At 44.1% G+C, this 19411-nt stretch overlaps 1 protein-coding gene across 15 annotated transcripts in view; it reads left to right on the forward strand.

Moving 5' to 3' along the window:
• RBFOX2 (RNA binding fox-1 homolog 2) overlaps positions 1–18842 on the forward strand; it is a 266184-nt gene extending 247342 nt beyond the window's left edge. For 5 of the 15 annotated variants that reach the window (XM_044228799.1, XM_044228798.1, XM_044228807.1 and 2 more), the window contains 8 exons: positions 2379–2432; positions 2552–2644; positions 3731–3875; positions 7631–7670; positions 16118–16336; positions 16469–16557; positions 16913–16985; positions 18508–18842. In XM_044228799.1, coding sequence (XP_044084734.1) covers positions 2379–2432; positions 2552–2644; positions 3731–3875; positions 7631–7670; positions 16118–16336; positions 16469–16557; positions 16913–16985; positions 18508–18552 — 758 coding nt within the window. In that variant the 3' untranslated portion in view covers positions 18553–18842. Of the gene's footprint in view, positions 1–2378; positions 2433–2551; positions 2645–3730; positions 3876–7630; positions 7671–12802; positions 12835–13006; positions 16337–16468; positions 16558–16912; positions 16986–18507 lie in introns of those variants that run through there. The other 10 variants (XM_044228801.1, XM_044228800.1, XM_044228809.1 and 7 more) reach the window with 8 other exon arrangements.
• Positions 18843–19411: the final 569 nt, after the last annotated feature.

Raw genomic sequence — 19411 nt, forward strand, 5'->3', positions numbered from 1 at the left:
GGGGTGGAGAGGAAACCCATGCGTTGGGTCTTGAGGTTTGCAGCAACTCCTTCTCTGTCGTATATTTTAGCGTCCTGCGTGGAATTTTATCCAGAATCAAATGGGGTGTTTTCTGCTGCTTTTTAAAAGTTTGACTCTACTGCTAGAGTACGATAGTACGTACTGATAATGTCTTAAGTCAAATACAAGTATCTTAGTATATTCTGGTATGTCTTCAGTAGATACATGTAGCCCAGCTTTTCAAACGGATGGTCCGAATCAGTGTAATTTACATTTTCCCTACCCATTTTATCAATGGTATATAATGTGATACCATCACCTCCCCTTTACCTCTTGTTTTTTGTTTGTTTGTTTGGTGTTCTGTTTGTTTGTTTGTTTACACTGCTATCACAAAAACAAGTTTCTGGGATGCCTTAGTGGCTCAGTTCGTTGAGCATCTGCCTCTGGCTTGGGTCACAAAGCCAGGATCCTGGAATTGAGTCCCACATTGGGCTCCTTGCTCAGTGGGGAGCCTGCTTCTCCCTCTGTCAGTCGCTCCCCCTGCTTGTGCTCTCCCCTCTCTCCCTCTCTCTCTCTGACAAATAAATAAAATCTTAAAACAAAAACAAAAACACAAGTTTCTGCCTTGTAGTAGATTATTACTGCTGCCTTTCCAGTGGGTTATTTTGATAACCCACTGTAAAAAAAAAAAAAAAAAATAGGAAGGAGAAGCAAAATAAGTCAAATTTCTTTTAGATCCAGGGAGAACACTGTCCTAGAAAGAGTCACTGACTGGAGTTCAGAAGACAGAAATTCTACTTCTAGATTTGACTCTTCATTTTGCTTTATGTCGTTGGGCCATTCTTTTTTAACCTGATACTGTTTTTCTTTCCATTAATAGGCAGTCACAGAATTTTAGCACCTGAAGACTCTATGGAAGTCTTCAAACCCAGCGCTCTTAGCTTATTATTTAGGAAATTAAACCTGGAGAAGTGTAGTATTTACTTGTTGTCCTGCTGGGACAACAACTTTCTTAACTCTCTCTTTGGTTTTGTAAAGGTCAAAATATATTGTAAGTTGTACCAAACTAAACATATTCAAAGTATTATTGACCGCATACCATTATAAACCAATATTAAAATGTGTATTTTAACTTAAGGGAATGCTTAAGTAATAGTGGCATTGGCAGGAAGGAAAAAAGTCATTTTTGAATATTAGTCTAAATTAATATTCAAGCCTAACAGAGCCAAACTTTAGAGACCTACAGCTGCTTATGGTTAAAGCTTCTGAGAAGAGTATTCGAGGTGCCTTCTGGTGAATTCTCAGCCAGCAGTTTAGTTTACGTTGGCTGAAATAACGTGATTTGTCAGACATTGCAGAACATTGAGTTCTTACAACTCCAGTAGGATTTGAACCGAGGTATTTGCTCAATTTTTATGTGAAATAATGTGCTCATCATCTTTGAGCACCTAAAATAATGAATGGGGATTGGATTGGTTCGGAATGAATGCCTTTTTTCTTGAATATTGTCTCCAGTCTTTCAGAAAAATAATGGAGCATGTTTGCTTATTTATGTGTAAAATTCTATGAATATGTATTGATTAATGTTTTCATCTGGAATTCTCCTTAACTGGGCGGTAGTACATTTTTCCTTTTTATATAAAATAAAGGGTACTACTTTAGCTAAAATGGCTGATTAGCTTAAGTATGTATATTACCAAATAAAATCCCATGACATGCATGAAGTTGGGGATGTACCTTGAATTTTACTCCTGTGTGTCTCTTCTTACTCACTTGCCTGAGGTTCCAGTGGTAAATCCCAAAGAAAGGGGATTTTGGCTTACCCAGATTTCCATCAGCGTGGTATTATTGAACACGGAGTCAAAGATCAGCTCAAACTCGAGCTCAGAGGATACCTTTATAACAGCAAGAGTAGCCAACAACAGTGTGAAGATGATACATTAAAAAATGCATCACAGTGTGGTGTAGAATGACATATTCTGTCTTTGTCCTCTCTAAGCAGTTCTGTGAGAGAGACTGTACCAGAGCCCAGGATTCATTTATATTTCTTGTATTTCTTTGTCCTCTCATTCCCTTCCCATCTCCCTTCGTCCCTCCCAGTTTTTCTCTCCCTCCAGTTTGCGCCTGTCCTTGCCCCCACCCCCAGCTCCTCATTATCCCTTCACTGTGCTAGTCCTGCTTAAAGATGCTCAGCTGTGGAAATGTCCTCCCCCTCCCTAGAACCCCCCCAGCTGGCATCTGCAGAGAAGGTAGTGATGCAGAGCTAAGCCGGGCTGTGCGTCAGGCTGTCTGGAGCCAGCTCGCACGTGCCCTCCTCACCCTCTGCCCTGTGTTCCTCTCGCAGTCTTCAGTGCTCACTCTTCTCTCTTCCATTCCAGGTTGGAAGTTAAGCCCCGTCGTTGGAGCTGTATATGGCCCCGAGTTATATGCAGGTAGAAGCTCTTTGATTTTTCTGGTTATGCTAGTTACCTATAACAACATCTGTTGTTTTTCAGTCTACTATTCGTTTGTAATCTTTTTGCATTTTTTAATTTTTCTTAAATGCAATCAGCATCCAGCTTTCAAGCAGACGTGTCCCTAGGCAATGATGCAGCAGTGCCCCTGTCGGGAAGAGGGGGTATTAACACTTACATTCCTTTAATCAGTAAGTAGCCTATGTTGGCCTGGCATGGATCTTGACTGTTGGGAGTAAACAGTGATGTGTGCTCGTCTTTTTTTCTTCCTGAAGTATAAACTGTAACTGAAGAGGAGGAGATCTCGAGAGAGAGAGTTAAATGCTGTCACAGTGTCCCGTCCCGCTTAACCTGTGTTAGAATCTGAGATACTAAGATTGCCATGAAGCATAAATACTTGGGAGAGGTCGGGGCGGGTGAGGGCATGTGTAGAACATTTAATCTGCAATTGATTTTAAAGAAAACCAAAGCAATAGGTGTTAGTGGGATATATGACGTTCTATGCAAGTCTGCTAGGGACCCTCTCATAGAGTATCATTTAGAAGCACCTCCAGAATGAATGGTTCTTCTCTACTCTGTGGATACCGCTGAAGTCATTCTGACCTGAGCCATTTTGCTCCAGTGAAAGGTATAATTAAAACAAGTTCAGCGAACATGGAATAATCGTTTCTGTGTGCTTTCCAAAGGATAAGACATTTAAAATAGACCTTTAGAAACTGCCTACCTCCCTGAGGGCCACAGGATTACAGGGGAGAAGCCGTTTCCCTCTCCCCTTACATTTCTGGGTTAAAACATTTTAGATAAAAGAACAAAGTGGACTAATGAAATGTCTAAAGATTATTGTGTGCCTCGGAGGTTGGCACCATGTACAAACACAAAAGACTATTCTTACAAAGAATAATTACTATAATGTGCATAATAACATGTGAAGACAAGATTAATAATTGGCCAGTTAGAGAGTTCATGTCAATCCATGTAAACGGCCCACAGAAGTGAAAAGTCTCATCCCTTAGGACGGCCGTAGTTCTTAGAGCTGCTGGGCCTGTTTCTCACCAGCGGGCGTGTAAACGCCAGAACGGAGAAGGCGCAGAGTGGATTCACTTAAGACGGGTGACGAGCGGAGCGCGCCTCATTGGCTTTGCGTATTGGCTCTCTCCGTTTCTTTCCCCGGAAAGATGGGGCATGTATCTCTCAACCTTTCCTGGAGGTGGTTCAAAGCAAGTTGGGATTGTACCCCCTGCGACTGAATGCAAGTTGACATTCCTGTCATATTTTGGGTCTCCCTTTAGTTCCTGGCTTCCCTTACCCGACTGCAGCCACCACGGCGGCCGCTTTCAGAGGAGCCCATCTGAGGGGCAGAGGGCGGACGGTATACGGTGCGGTCCGAGCGGTACCTCCAACAGCCATTCCCGCCTATCCAGGGTAAGCATGAGATTCCAAAATAAGCAGCTGGACAGAAAAGAATACCATGGCCCTCTCACAACTTCTGGGATGTCGCCGTGCCACATCGTAGACATTCTATGAATATTTGTACATTAATGGATTAGATGGCAAGAACCAAAACATACCATCATCAGAATGTAACGTAATACCAATTTGTTACATAAATCTTCATTTTGGCCACCTTAAGCCCTCGTGGTAGTGGCTTAAGACAGCAGCCAGAACTGTCTTGTGTTTACTAGCAGTGTGTTGGCATGGAGTTCACTCAGCATCGCACGAATGCGGATTAACGCTACTGCAGAGAACCAAACTAGGAGCTCAAGACCGTAGTACGAGACTGCCTCTGCTGTGCTCACCCCCTTACCACCACCCTGTGTTGGGGCTGAGGCTACCACATCGCCCTCCCTTTTGGTTTCACTGCCTGGGTGGTGAGCAGCAGAGCTAGCTACCCACAATGGATTTGCTTTCTTTGTAGGAAACGGATTAAAAGAGGTTAATTCAAAGATGAACCAAGTCCAATTGAATCCAGGGAGAAAGGGAGAAGTAGGAAGAATTAAACCACAGTTGGCTTCTGAATGATGGTAAAACAACTAATGGAGCTGAGCGTCCTTCACCCTTTGAATTTGGCGTGGAGGCTGTCTCATGCAGTGGACTGATTCCATAGCAACAAATCAATCCTTGGCTGTCGAATGGGGGAGAAGGAGCGAAGATGGCAGGTTTTGTTTTTAGTTGTTTCTCAGTGTCAGCCTAAAATGTCTATTTTTATAAAGAGTGGTCTTCAACAAGTTAGTTGTACCAAGGACTTTCCTTTCCTCAAAGAGGTGACATTTGCGTTCTTCATCTTTTCTCTGCCTATGACAGGTTTTTTCCCATATTCTTCCTGAGGAGTAAAAGCAGGGGCGGAGGAGCCTCTTCGTTGCTACTTAGTTAAAACTCAAAGGGGAAGAGCCTCCTTCGTAGGTCCTTTTCTGACAGCAAAATTGGCTTTGAGGTATACTAATGTAGCATTCATTCATAGACCAAATGGACACGCCATTAGGGGTCCTCCGTGGCACAGAATTAGAGCAGTTTTACTAGATAAGTATGCATGTTGAAATGGACAGGCTCCAGAAGCTGCTGGAAGGGAACTTTAGAAATAAACTTTTGTTTGCAGTTTATAGATGTTTAACTCCCATGCATTCCATCATCTCCATCTTCTGCCATGACTTGCTTTTAATTTTATTCTTTCTGCTCTCAACTTGACCTCTGACCTTCAACCTCTGACATCTCTTTAAAGAAGTGAATAAAGATGCAGTATGATTTCATCAAGAAATACTCATAGTAAAATATAAAAACAAACCTTTCGGAAGTTCTGCACACCAGGAAAATTGCTCATGAGGCGCCATTTCAGTCCAAGACCGTTGACTGTCATGCTTGCAAAGCGATAACCTCCCACTCACCAGAAACATGGGACTTCTTTATTTTGTAATCTCCCTGAGTTACTTTATAAAAACCGTTGGATTCGTTCCTATTTGATGTACCTCATTTCAACATACTGGCCAAACTTGAGAACCCATTCTCTGCCAAGTCTGTGTCAGGATTGTGTTCGTTTAAAGATATTTTATCTTTATGTCTAATCATACCAATCTCTGTGCATTACATTGAACACTGATTTCCCATGTTTTCTTTTTTATTAACTAAACCACCGATTTACGTGGAAGATGGCAAGGAATAAGTCCAGTATTATATGGGGAATGGCCTAAAATTGCTTTTCAGCTTAGTAAACTAATTTCATCATTAATCATTATGTTCTAGCCTCCTTGTGGCATTTGATACAGGGAATATTAGAATTCTTCTAGAATTTAGGTGAATAGTCCCAGTGAGTGATGCAACTTAGGGTAAACTTCATTCATGTTTTTAATGCCACCTCTCTTCTTTGTAGAAGAGATGTTTGTAATCTTTGCCTGTGTGCCCTACTAAAACAGTCGAAGGTTAATTAATTACCACTTGGCTTCAGTGCTTTCCACTCTGTCAGAACAAGTGTCTTTTTGACTCAAATGTAGTTGAGAGGCAGATCGCTTTCTAATATCAGGCTTTAACAGCAATTGAAAACTATGAAAAAGAACAGAACGTAGTAGCTAAATGAGCATCACAGACGAGTTCAGCCCGCCTGTTGTGCGTGCGATACAAAGGCACAGTATATTGGGGCCGTTGCAAAGTGTGGCCATACTATCCTGTAAACCCAACAAAATATCATTGTAAATAGAATTCGGAAGCTTTCCAGCTACCTGGAAAAAATAAATTGTTTCATATTCAAGTTAAATAGATGATTTAAAGACTTCACCGTAGTTTACTTATTACAGCAGAGAGGATAGTGGTGAAAATTATCCAGCTTTCTTAGTTGAATAAACAATAAACAGATCTTCTCATTTAAAATATCCAAATCTTGATGTAACAAATGTGAAGAAGAAAGTCTTACCTTTTGTCTCTACTGCTGTTCCATGTCTTTTGGTCCCAAAATAATGTTTTGGGGAAAGTCTATATGCAGAAGAATACCTAAAAAGGCTTGAAACCTGTGATTATGATAGTTTAGTGTTGTCCAGGATTTAAAAAATCAAGCAAACAAAAATTCATGTATTTTGTTTGATACAGATTCATTTTTCTAAACAGGCAAATAAACCCTTCTATGCCTAATCAGCTACTTTCTCAGTGTTATCCTTTTAAATAAAACAGGATGATCCTTGGTCATGCCCAGAACCTCAGTTATCAGTTCTATTTTTCAGAGTTCCGTGAATATGCTTATGGTCAAAAAAGAACCCTTAAAATCTTGCAGTTCCTCTCCTTCCCGCTCTGGATTATATTGTTACTATCTGGGATCCCCACTGCACCTTTCAATTCTTGGACCTTGGACCAATCACCTTAACCTTTAGCTCATTATCTCTGCTTGTGAAAGCAATGCATTGTGGGTATTTTTGGTTGTGTTTTTTTTTTAATTACATTTCTCTGTTTACTTTGGTCAGAATTGATTGACTTGTTTTTCTGAGGTGTTGCATTGGTTCTTAAAATGCTGAATAATAATACTTTGCATGCTTGTGTGATCAGCCAAATCTTATCGCATGTCTAATGTGCAGGGTAAAAAAGCAGGTGATGTATGGATATCAGAAAAAAAATGTAAATACTTCTAGGAAACTGAAAACAAATTACTAAACGTAATTTTGAAACATACTCTGCATACAGATCCTGCCCTGATGGAATTCTTTGGGTTCGTTTTTTTCACGTTAGATCCCTCTCTCCGTGCCTCTCCCCACCCCATACACATGCAATCATTTAGAAACTCAGGAAAAATTTCCTCCTAGGGCAAGCTTTTTGAAAAACAAAAAAACAAAAAAACAAACCCAGAACAAAACAAAAACTCCGGGTATGAAAACTCTGTTTCTCATCCAGCGGATTTCCAGTAGTTCTCTTAGGCCCTCTGGGAATGCCTTTCATGGTTGTAAATCTTCCTGCAACGATCAAGTATCCAGGTGTCCCTTCCAGTTGTGCGCTCCTCGCCTCCTCGCACGCACGTCCTGGAGCTGTATAACGTGCACCCGCACCTGCACGGTCCTTTTACCGATGTGCTGGGCCCCCAGCCCCGGTTCCGTATTCATACATCACCTGCCTGTGTAGAGCGCATGTGCATGCCGCCGTCCTCAATAACCGGAATGTGTTTCTGTTCTTTTGTTTTTTGTTTTTGTTTTTGTGTGGATTTTCTGCAGTGTGGTTTACCAGGACGGATTTTACGGTGCTGACCTCTATGTAAGTACACACACCGGGGCCTTCTCGACCCCATTCCCTGACAAGCCAGCCTTTTTTTTTCTGTTTCTTTGATTTGGTTCGGTTTGGTTTTTTGTTTGTTTGTTTGTTTTTTTACATATAATTTGTTTAATTTTTATTTTCTTTTTCCTTGTGGATATATATATATATATTTATATATTTAAGAATGCAAGCATGCTTCTCTGCCACTGCGCTTGCCCCTGGGTGCAAAAACTGAGCCTTTGGGTTTCCTGATCATTGCTAGAGTCAGTCTACTGGACATATTCTTTTCCCTTCCCTATACCCACAGATGTTCTGTGTCTCAGTGATTTATTTGCGAGATGATCAGCAGGTTTAAAGTCTTTTATTACTGTCGTGTCATGTGCATACATAAATAACAGGATAGTTATAGTAGCTTAAACCAACTCTCTCTTTTCTGCTTTTCTTCTCATTCCATAACCCTCTTTAGATCATTGGAACTTTGATTTACGTAGATGGTAGTAAGGTTTCTGAACTACGTGTTCTCCTGTTGGATATACTTAGAGCGTTACCTGTGAAAGGGGTGGAAGGAGCTAATGCCAGTGAAGAATGGGGATAAAGACAGAAAACCAGACACTCAGTGCTTCCGGCCTTGCTTTATCAAAAAGGTCCACAACTGGCGGGTCTGTTTTCTGAAGAGCCATCGAGAGGGAAATGAGTGGCGTAATTAGCAACCTAGACTCTTCTTACGAACATTTGACTATCACGTAGGATCCATTGTTTCTACCAGCCATGTTAACACCATTATTACCCATTCCTGAAACTCTTGTTATATCGTGATTGGTTTGTCACAAATTATTTCAAATGTGGACAAAGTGATCTGACTGACAAAGAATCCAAAAGTTTGCGAGCTTTGAAATCTTTTATTAAGACCTCTCCAGATGATCTGTTTCTGAATGCAGGCTTAGTCTAACCACCAAGTAATGACACTTTCTTAAGAAAAACTTGTCAGCATGAAATTATTCCTTGGGCGTGGGTTAGAATTGTCCAGAAATGCTTTCTCCGCCCTCAGCTCCCCAAATCAGTAAGGACATATACCTCCACAGTGAGCTGTTCCCACAGATTTCTGCCAGAGATTCTATGCAATCAGAAAACTTTAATGCACTTTCAGAATATACTTAGAGGTTCTATGTGTTGCAGGAAGTACAGATAGGATTAAGCAGTCCTCTGGATTACTGTAGGTGATTGGACACACCTGTCCTCTTTGGAGCAGACCTTCCAAGTTTGCCTTAGTTTAACAAATGCTTAAAGGAGTCTTAGCCATGAATTGGTGCAATCCTCTCTCTTCATTATACACATTTCTTAGAGATTGTGACTTTCCCAGATTACATCAATTATTTTATACCAAGCACAAAACTCAGTCCATATTTCATTACCTCTCTCAGTGCTTTAATTAAAATCCACATCTTTCCTCAGATGGTTTTCAAGAAGTAATGAAAGATACCTTTTTTTTTTTTTTCCTGGGCTCACAGTGAAACTTGAAGGTTGGGGAAGTACTCCTCCTTTTATACCAAATGACACTTCTAGATATATGTATTTGCATATGATCTTAGCATGTACATTCTCCCATATACGTTAGTACCCATATTCTCATAAAACTCATCTTTATGTTATTTAAATTGTTTTCCTGAAATCTGATCTATTAGAGCATGCTTTTCCACTGGAATTATTTCTTAAGTCAAAGGCGTTTGTTTTTTTTGTTTCTCTCTCTCTCTCTCTAATGTTTTCTTTGTTTGGGGATTTTTTTTTAAAGTATGGCTTACTGCTACCTTATTAAGATTTGCCTACTTCCACCTTAAGTGAACCAACCAAATATTTGCTTATAGCTCTCTCATTTCCTTAGTTCACAGTATATGATTTTATTAAGAGAGAGATGATTTTTCTGTGCTTACTGAGAAGATACTCTTGAAAAAAATTTTTTTAAAAATCTGACCGGATCACCTTATGAAAATAAACAGAGATAATTTAGTGAAATACTAAATACTAGTTTGACCAGTGATGCTTTCTTAACAAAAAGAATTAATCATAATGTTATCGTCATTTCTTAGTTCCTATCTTAAAGCAGTCACTTGGAGGGAAAAGTTGGTCCCCAGTGCTGCAGTCAGATCTGACCCCGTGCAGGGAAGACAAGACCGCACAGGGGGTCGCCGCTGAGCAGGGGCTCCCGAGACTGCGGCTCGGGGAACTTGGTATTCCCACCTCAGCTGTGAGGGAGTGAGGGATGCTTCTTTTACACACACACACACACACCCCACACTGTGTTTCCTTGAGTCTGTTCTGCTTCTCTGTGTACATTTTCCCACCTGTGGAGATCTGTCCATATACATGGAGTCCTTGTTTCCTCAGAAATAACAGATGAGCGATAGGACGAGTGAAGGGATTTTTCTCTCCCCGGAGTGCACCGACCCAGAGCTTGAAGGAACATCATGGGGGAAAAGAGTTGAAGCTGCCCGTTTTGTCTTACATTATCCTAATTTAGGCTGTTAATTGTGGAGTTGTTGGTTTTTTGGTTTTTTTGGTTGTTTTTTTATTTTTATTTTTTTTAACTCTCTTTCCCTGTTCTGTTGTTAGTCCGTAACCCCTGCTGGCCATTTACTTCCTTCCTGTTTCTCCCGTGGCACTTTCCTCTCCGGAGGACTGATCTGGCAGTTGTGCCCACAGTTTGTAAAGAGACCCCAGGGAGGAGGCTTGACTGTAGCAGAGAGATCTTGAGTCCTCCCCGCCCCTCTTTTTTCTTGACCAGTCAGAAAGGCAGGGTCCACCCGAATTCACTTTTTAGAGGGATAACAACCTGCTCCTAATTCTTACCCTGTGAAAAGCATGCTTGCATCCAAAGGAAAGAAAAGGCTGGTGGGCCCCTTAGCGGGCTTTTTGTATGATTGTTTTCCTTCCACAGCTGTGTTTTTTGAACTGCTCTTCCTGTGTTCTGTTATAGAATAGTCTTACAGGAACCAATCATTAGCGCTAAAATACCTCAGGTAGGACGCCAGTGTGACCTGCCGATCAATCAGATTGTGGATTGCAGTGAACAGATTGAACTATACTAACCATTCCAGCTCCACGTTAGAGATGGGAACAGAGGCTTTTTTGGACAACCGAGACTTGTGAGCGTGTGATCTAGGCCCTGCCACCCCAGCCGCGCACGGTCAAGATCTGTGTGCGACGGCGCCTCCCCCGAAATTAAGTGCTGCCGTCCCATTGCCGCTGCCCGCGCCAGGCAGGCGCCGTGCACTGTCCCATCACTGCCGCCTCTTTCAGTTTGTCAATCGCATTTATCCACGGTGTTCAAACTGGGCTTTTCTACTTGCAGATCTTAGCAGGTGGGGCCGTCTTCCCACCACCGTGAAAGAAAGGAAAGGGAGGAAGTCGAGTCTATGCAGGGCAGGAGTCCTGAATCCCCCAGTTGGGCCCCTCACTGAGACCACAGTAGTGATTGGACCGTGCCATTCCCTAAGTTTGAAGTTGCCTAAAAATCTAGACCCACTGGGACTCTAAAACTTGAAACTTGTATTCCCCTTGCCCTCTTTGCCTTTCTCCTTAGAACAAGGTCAGTGGGTTCATTTGGATAATAGTGCCCTGTTAGGTGTGCCGACAGCTGGATGGCTAGGGAAGGAGAGATGCAGACAGCCTGTCCCAGTTTGGCCAGTGCCTTTTTGTGCCTCCCCAGCGAGATTTGGGAGATGAACTAATTTGGGGAGATGTGAGATAGTAGGGTATTTGAGAGGTTTGATTCATGAAAGATCATCTCTCATCTGCCATGGAAGTCATAAGTGGAAGATAAGAAGTTGATCATGACCATTCTTCCCTTCACCCCAATTTAAAATGATAATAAAATAAAATTTCAATACTTCTCTTTAAGACCTTCTCATATCTACTTTTCAAAGTAGATAGGTCACTGTCAAAAACAGTAACAATATTGCCATTATTACAGGTGTTGGTATTCACGTCTGTGTTAACTCACATTTAATCTGGGTGCCATATTGCCACAGAAGAACAGTGTCCTAAGAGCCCCTTCTGCAGGGTCCGTCTACAGCAGTGGCCCTCAGCTGGAGTAGGGAGGAGGCGAGAGAAGGAAGGGGTCAGCATCAGGCAGGGACAGAGAAAATGATGCCCAGAGACACAACTCAACCCAAGCTCCTTGGGCTAGATCTCTGCCCCCCGTAGTGACTCTAAGCACCACACTTGCCTTTCTCTGCACCCACCACCCCCACGCCCCTCATTCTATAAATCTGTACACCACATGCAGAGAACAAGCTTTCATGTTGTCTGCTGGTCTTGAAATACTCTTCTCAGTGTCACATAATGTCACCGTCTTCCAGGTAGAAAGAAGGTGTCTTGACATCACATGCTCACTAAAGTCCTGTTTTAATGTAAATCTGAAACAAAAATATAATCAAATTAATGGCTAGGTTGAACTCAAGACAAGGGGAATGTCTGCCCCTGTGAGATCATGCTAATGGACAATGCAGATGAAGGTCAAGTATGGGAGAGGTAGATAAGTAGAGCTCTTCCGTTTTCTTCTGGTTAAAACAGAACTGTTTTAGAAAAGTCCTGTGGTCAGTGTGGCAACACTATGAAGTTAATTAAATCATAAAGCCAGTTCAGAGTAGAGGAGAGAAGCCCTAGCAGGTGTTTATGGATCCTGGAGAGCTGAGACTTGAACAACCTAAGGATCTTAAAGGTAACCACGCTTTCCCGGGAAAGAGCTGGAAGCGGAAGTTAGGGATGTGTCACGGATATGTGGAAAGACAGACTGCTTAAGCCCAGGAACTATGTCTGAAGAACCCTGGGTCAGAATGGATGGCTGGTGCCCGAGGGCCAGCACCCAAGCTCGCGGGGTCAGGAAGGGCGCGTAGGGGAGTGATAGAGTATCTGGCCTGCCCCTTTTGGGAACACTCCAGAGGCATTCACAAAAGGAATAAGAAAGCAGTCCTGTAAAGGGGCGCATGTGTGTTTGGACCAGGCTCAGCCAGCCCTGGATCAAGTGGATCCAGCCCTCAGGGTTCCGAAAAGCGGTCCGTGTGTGCCCTCCTACACTAGGGTGTGCCGTGGCCATGCTAATCCCCGTTTTTTGTTTTATTTCAAATCACACACAGATAGAGTCTGCAAACTGCTTCAGATCCAACAGGTCTGATTGTGTGTAAATACATATGTCCTTTTTAATTTTTATTCTTAATGGTTGCTTCAGTTTTGCATCAGTGCATGGTTAAAAGCAATACACATAAGCTATTTCATGACTTCATATCTCCAAATGAATTATTTCTCCTCTTTTTTTTTTTTTTGTTTGTTTGTTTGTGCAGTCAGCTGAAGACATGTTAACATCTCACTCTAAATCTCTCAGTGGAGTCTCTGTTCCCTTCTCTGATATAACAGATGGGTTACTGCTTGTTATAATTATTAACATTGTGGTGTGGGCCAGGGCGAGGGCGGGCGACCTTGACTATTTCTTTGGGCTGGGGAGGGCCAGTTGTTAGGGTCTGGAATGTTAACTCAAGTGGTGACTGACTGTTTCCGTAATGGCAGGTGGTTGTGGCTGCACGTTCTAGTAATTGAGGCTGTGTACTTCACCGAGCTTGTGGTAGAGCCTAGGGCAAACCGCTGTCCCAAGAGAATGCTGGGATAGATAGAGTTAGCCGATACGAGTCTGAACGTGGTGATTTTGCTGGTTGTTTTAGCTCCAGATGTTGGCATGCTTAGTTTTTAATGTGATTAATAAATGTGGCGCCATACCACCCCCCCCACGCCTGAACCCTGTCTCTCCTACTCCCTTCCCCTCCCTTGTTCTTTTGAAAAAACTTAAGAAACAGTAATGAAAACCTTGGTGTTTCAAACTGCACTTTGTTCTCATGTTCTATAAAAGATTGCAGACTTGCTAGCAGAGGTAAAATTTGGGGGAAAAAAACATTTCTCGGCCTAGAAGCTTGATGCACTCCAAAATCGGAGTCAAAATACATGCATCTGAATTTTCTTTGTCTCACAGTTTTTGGCATCTTTTGTTTAAAGCAGCAGCAGAGATGCTCTGGTGAGACTGTATCTGAGAGAAATAAATCCATGTTATACAATTTAACTTTTCTAATTTGGGGACAGTCACGGATGGATGACCAAATTAATGGATTAGACTATGATCTGCCCCCCTCCTTTAAAGGGCCTCCTTGTAGCACCATCGTAAAGTAATTAGGAGAGGAGTCCTTGAAATACCAGCTTTAAAAAAAAAAATTAGTGTAGTTTTTCTTAATGCTGATATGCTACTCAGGCCTTTTGTTGGCAATAAGATTATTTGTATCCCTGTTCCATTTTCCTGAATTCAAAAAGCAAAGAACCTCATCACATTCAAACTCCAAAGTCTGAGTTCACTTATAGCAGAAGGAGACCGTGGCAGATAGACTCTCCCCGTCTCCTGGTGTGGAAGGAAGCCTCTTTCCCATGGTCTGATCCATTTTGAATTGTTTTGGTTAGCAATAACATTACCCCTAAACCATTGCAGTTCTGATGGCTTCTTACAGGCCAAGGAAGGAGAGGGGAAGTGGTTCTCTCAGTCACCTCATTCAGAACCTCTTTTTCCAGAATTAGGGCCCTACCTCTCAGAGCTGTGGTTAGATAGACTCCCCAGTATCTCCAACTTGACTGAGACTTTCTGAGAGGTCAGTACTTTTGAACCTCAGAATCCCTTCATGAGAACGTAGACTCTGCCCTGTGGCATAGAACTTCAGTTTTTTAAAATGTTTTGCTCAGGTAAACATAAATTGGGCTTTAACTGCTTTTATTACCTTGCCTTTTTAAATTTTTAAAGATCATTTTGATGCTTGGAGAACACTAAGGAGACAAACCACATACTGCGCGCTCGCCACATTACCCTTGTTTACAGGCAGTTTTACAAAAACCAGCCCAGCTGTAAACTTCACACCAGCAAACTTCAGTCCTAAACTTAAAGGAATCATCTGTAGTTATAATGAAGAATTGAGCCTTTTAAGGTTCATTTAAAGCTCAAAATTTCAACTAGAAAGATTAGCCTGTTGCTTTAACAGATGTTTTTCCTGCTTTATGTCCTCTTTAGAAGTTTAAACAAGGAATAAGGTAAAGAGACCCTTTAGTTCACATACACCGTGTATATGTGTAGGTCGATCTAGTTACAGACACGGATACAGCAGGGGATATGACAGAGCCTGGGGTGTGTAGCTTTGCCCAAACTAGCCTGGCCTGCCCGTTCCCGTACACCTGGCTGGATGTCAAAGAGAACGTGTTGACCACACAGCCCCGAGGGTGCTTCCTGCCATGGTAGAAGGCTACCGTTCCATTGTCAGTGTTCAGTTAGCATTAGAATCTTCTGATTTATTACATGGGTATCTGTGGACAAATATGTAATTGAGAAAGAAACGTTTACTTTTCTGAGTGATTCACGTGAAGAAGAAAGGAGTCGTGCCTGACTCCTGATGTTCAGTGAGGGCCACTCAGTGCACGTCTGCCTCCGCGTGGGCTGGTGTCACGCGGCGTCCGTCTAGAGAGCGGGAGCCCCTGTTCCCCCGTGAGGCGGTATGTCCACTTGAGAGCATGAGGGAAAGGCTGTAGTCTGAGTGCACCAGCTGAACACTGTTACATCTGACAGTGGGAAGACAGTAATAAAAATTCACCCCTGAATTAGGTTTAGGTGAAATAGATAAATTCTAGAAGGGCAAAGAAGAGGAAGCCATAGGACTTGCCACTTTTTTAAAATAGCCTGTCTCGTGTGGCATTCACTGTTGGGATTATCTTCGAAATACTGAGTGGGAGGACACCTTTGGGGTGTTTGGTTCCCCTAAACTGAGGGGAAGAAACAGGGCATGGGACTGAAAGTCTCCAGGACTGAGAGGAGATTGGGCCCGTTGGCAGAACAGCTCCAGAGCCTGCTATGAGACGGGAGCGTCAGAGTCTCCGAATCTTCTGGGAGAGGAGAATAAATGCAGTTAAATGCCCAGGGCGTGGAAGGAGGACTTCCCCCCCTAGGAGAGTCCCACTGCAGGGTCCTCGGCCGTTTGTAAGGTCATTTGTCTGAGTCTGAAGTGTAGATCGGAGCTGGCAGGCTTTGTCTCTGAAGGGCCAAGTGGTCAATATTTTCGGCTCGGAGCCCGGATGATCTCTTCACACCTGCGTCCAGAAGCAGGTGGCAAGCCGCGCCGGCTCCCAGATTGAAGTTTGCCCGCCCGATCTACACTGGGTTTGCCTTCTCCATGTGACCCGGATATCTGAGCCTCTCGGCAAACGTGCGAGGCCTGAGGCGGCCAGCCCTGTAGAGGACCTTTCCACGACCTACCTTGATCTCCATAGTCTGGGCCGGAAAGCCATGGGAGAGCCTCAAGTTAACACATGCAGATTTAGTATGTCCTAGTTCTGTAATTTACATTCCCCACCCGGTAGAGTCCCCCCGCTCCCTGCAGATATTTGCCCTGTTGAAAGGCCCAGCCAAGACTGTGAAGAAAGATGGATCTGGAATCCTGCCTTCGTTGCTTAAATCGGAGACCGGGTCCTGTGGGGAGAGTTTACTTCTGCTACCGTCCCGGACCAGAAGGCGCATCCCTGCGCCGGGCGGAGCTCCGTTCTGTGCCAGAGGAACGATGACATGCAGACCGAGGCAGTTTGAAACATTCTCCTCCCACGTGTGTGTCTGTGTTCGTGTCTGTCCCCGTGTCACTGTGCGCGTATGTCTGCGTGTGGGCGGGTGTGTGTTCGTCTGGCCCCGGGGTGGGGGGGAGAGGTATCTGTAAAGTCAGTTCTCTTCTCTCCTGTAGGGCGGATACGCAGCCTACAGATACGCCCAGCCCGCCACTGCGACCGCGGCCACAGCTGCCGCCGCCGCCGCCGCCGCCTACAGCGATGGGTACGTGCCGCCCGCGCCCTCCTGTCCCCACTGCCCGCATGGCTGCCCGCATAGGCCCCCCACGCGGGGTTTCCGTGGGCCAGAGGCCACTCCGGTGCTCCTGCGTGTTCTCCTTGTCCCTTTTCTGGCCGTGACCCCGCCCCACCCCCTTCCTCACCCCCAACTCCTTCCTTTCCCGGGTTTATAGCGGTCCTTGAGAATTCTTCCCAGTGAGCGCATTTGGGAAGAGAAGGAGAAAGTTCCCCAGTACCATTCCAGGCCCGAGTTCCCCACAAGTGTCCAGCACAGTGAACCCTCTCATGCTTGCGGAGCACCGCGGGGGCTCCATCTCTCTGATGGCGTTTCTTCTTTCCAGTTACGGCAGGGTGTACACAGCCGACCCCTACCATGCCCTGGCCCCTGCCGCTAGCTATGGAGTTGGCGCTGTGGTGAGTATCACGCGTGCCCTTTGTTTCTTAACCGCTTGACTCCTTTGAACATGTACCTGCAGATTCCAAAAGATCTAAAGCAGTGATAAAGTCAGCCCTTCTTCCGTTGCCAAAGTCCTGAAGCCACAGAGGACTGTCTGGAAGGTTCACATCGCCTTCTTTCTCTGTGTGTTGTAGTGTGAGCCGCTTGGCCTGGTTAGGGGCAGAGAGGAAGGAGTGCTGACAGTCTTCCCTGAGTCCCGGCATCATTTGGGAGAGAAAGAAAGGAACAGGTTGACGTTTTCTACTGGCGCTGCGGTCGGATGCATGCCTGTGGCTGTTTCATTGATAGGTATTAGGGAACATGTAGGGGTACGAGACTTGCCAGCTTTCACACCGAGCTTTTCCAAAAACGGACATTAGTTGCAGATGCCGGTACCAAAGACTGTCCCTGCCCTTCCTGAGCCTTCTGGCAGCTAGTGCTAGACATCACCCAGTGAATGCCTTACATTTTGTTATCAGTAACATTTGTAGCAAAATAGGGTCTTTTCCTGAAAGGGTAGGAAAGGTCCATAGAGCTCGTCTAAAATAACTCCCCACTGCCACCCCCAGTCCCCTCCAGTCGAACTGGAATCCTCACGGCTGTATTTCTGGAGGCCTCCAGGCTGCAGCCTGCGCAGTCTGTGGTTCCAGAGCAACACGCCTAATATTCTCAGCCGGGCAGCAGCCTGGGAACGCACATGGAGGTGTGTGACGGGGAGGCAGAGTGAGAAGTGAAATTTAAGACTTAGAGGAATATGAGAGAACCCGTCATTTCTCACACTCAGTTTCCCCTGATAGGAAGATTTGTGGGAGGAAGTAACAGGGCCCTAAGGGAATGGAGGTGTGGAATTGAGGTAGAGACAGGATAATGTTGGTGACGGAAGTTCCTGAGATATGTGCTAAAAGATAACAGGTCCAATCCTGATAAAGGAACAAAGCCCAGTTAAAGCTCCAGATAGAAGTAAATTCAGGTATGGCCACGGGCAGCCTACTTGGCATATATTCTAGATTACAGAGGAGCTCGAAGGAATCGGAAGGTTGACTCCAGTTTAAATCCAGCCCCGTCTCAGACATGGGACGTGACCGCTGGTGGTTGGAGGAGCCTCTTCTCCATGGACAGGTGACATGGTCGAAGGTGAAATCAGCTAGCTGCTTCAGGTCACGATTTGTGATGTGATCGAGGTAAACAAACACTCTCGTTCTTTTAAGCGTCAACATTATTTACAGAGCTGGTTTTAAACTGTATTGAGTTTCCCTTCTGTGCCAATGGCTGTAAATAATGGAACAAAGCATTGCTGTACTCTCTTGAGACCGTCAGGTCCTCGGTAAGCGTTCTGGGCTCCGGCTTGAGCATCTTAGAGGCAGAAGTTGGTTTCCTGACTCCGCTGCCTTAGGTAGCATCTTACCAGTTGCTTCCAACTCCCTTTTCAGGACATTTTCCTTCATTTTCCGTGCTTCTCTCATCAACCTTTAATTATTTTTATGTCTTTAATCACTGCAGGCGAGTTTATACCGAGGTGGCTACAGCCGATTTGCCCCCTACTGAAGTGACGTGAGACCCTGCAAATGGGACAGCCCCCCAGTTCATGAGGCCTGGCTATTGCAATATTTACTAGTAGAGGAACTCTATAGCAAGATGAAGAGGAAAACAAACAAACAAACAAAAAAACACAAAAAAAGAGAGAATACTTTTTTATACCTCACTATGTTCTTTGAATATGTATTTTTCCTTTACATTTCTGCCTTTAATTCTTTTGTTCCAAAGATTGTGCATTTTTTCTTTTTATTTTCTTTTTTTTTTTTTTTAACTGTGGTAAAAAAAAAAAAAATAATGCATTTCCATGTCTGTATGTCCGTGCTTAGCTTATTCTGTCAATCACGGAAGAGGCAGTTAATGAGGAAGGGGAGGCCCTAAGAGCTGACGAATGCATGTGATCAGAAATCAGCAGACAGAGCTACCAAAGTGTATGCGGTGCTGAGTGGCTGGGGGGCGAGCACACATGGAGGAGATCTTTCTGCAACAGGATGTTCTTCTAGTCTTCTGAGTTTCTGGTCTTCGGCAGGCAGTTCTGATGGGCTGTGGCTGGAATCCACATGCTGATAGACGACAGGAACTTGTGCTTGCAAAGCAAGAGGATTAAAAAGACACTTTCCTCTCCTCTTCCCTCCTGTCTTCTCCATCCTTTTTACAATCATCTTACCTGCACAGTCTGAGACAGTTGGCATCGTCTTTGGAATTATAGTATTGATATTTCCAAACATGCTCTCAGACTGTGGCTAATAAACACCTCATTAGGAAACTGATCTCAGAATGAACTCTGGAGTGTGAAAAAGACATGAAAAAGACGATTCTCTTCTTTCCTGAGATCCTAGCACTCCTGCTGGGCTTCTTCCCCTTTCTCTGA

This window comes from Neovison vison, chromosome 12 (assembly GCF_020171115.1).
Source record: "Neovison vison isolate M4711 chromosome 12, ASM_NN_V1, whole genome shotgun sequence".
In the NCBI taxonomy this organism is placed as follows: domain Eukaryota; kingdom Metazoa; phylum Chordata; class Mammalia; order Carnivora; family Mustelidae; genus Neogale; species Neogale vison.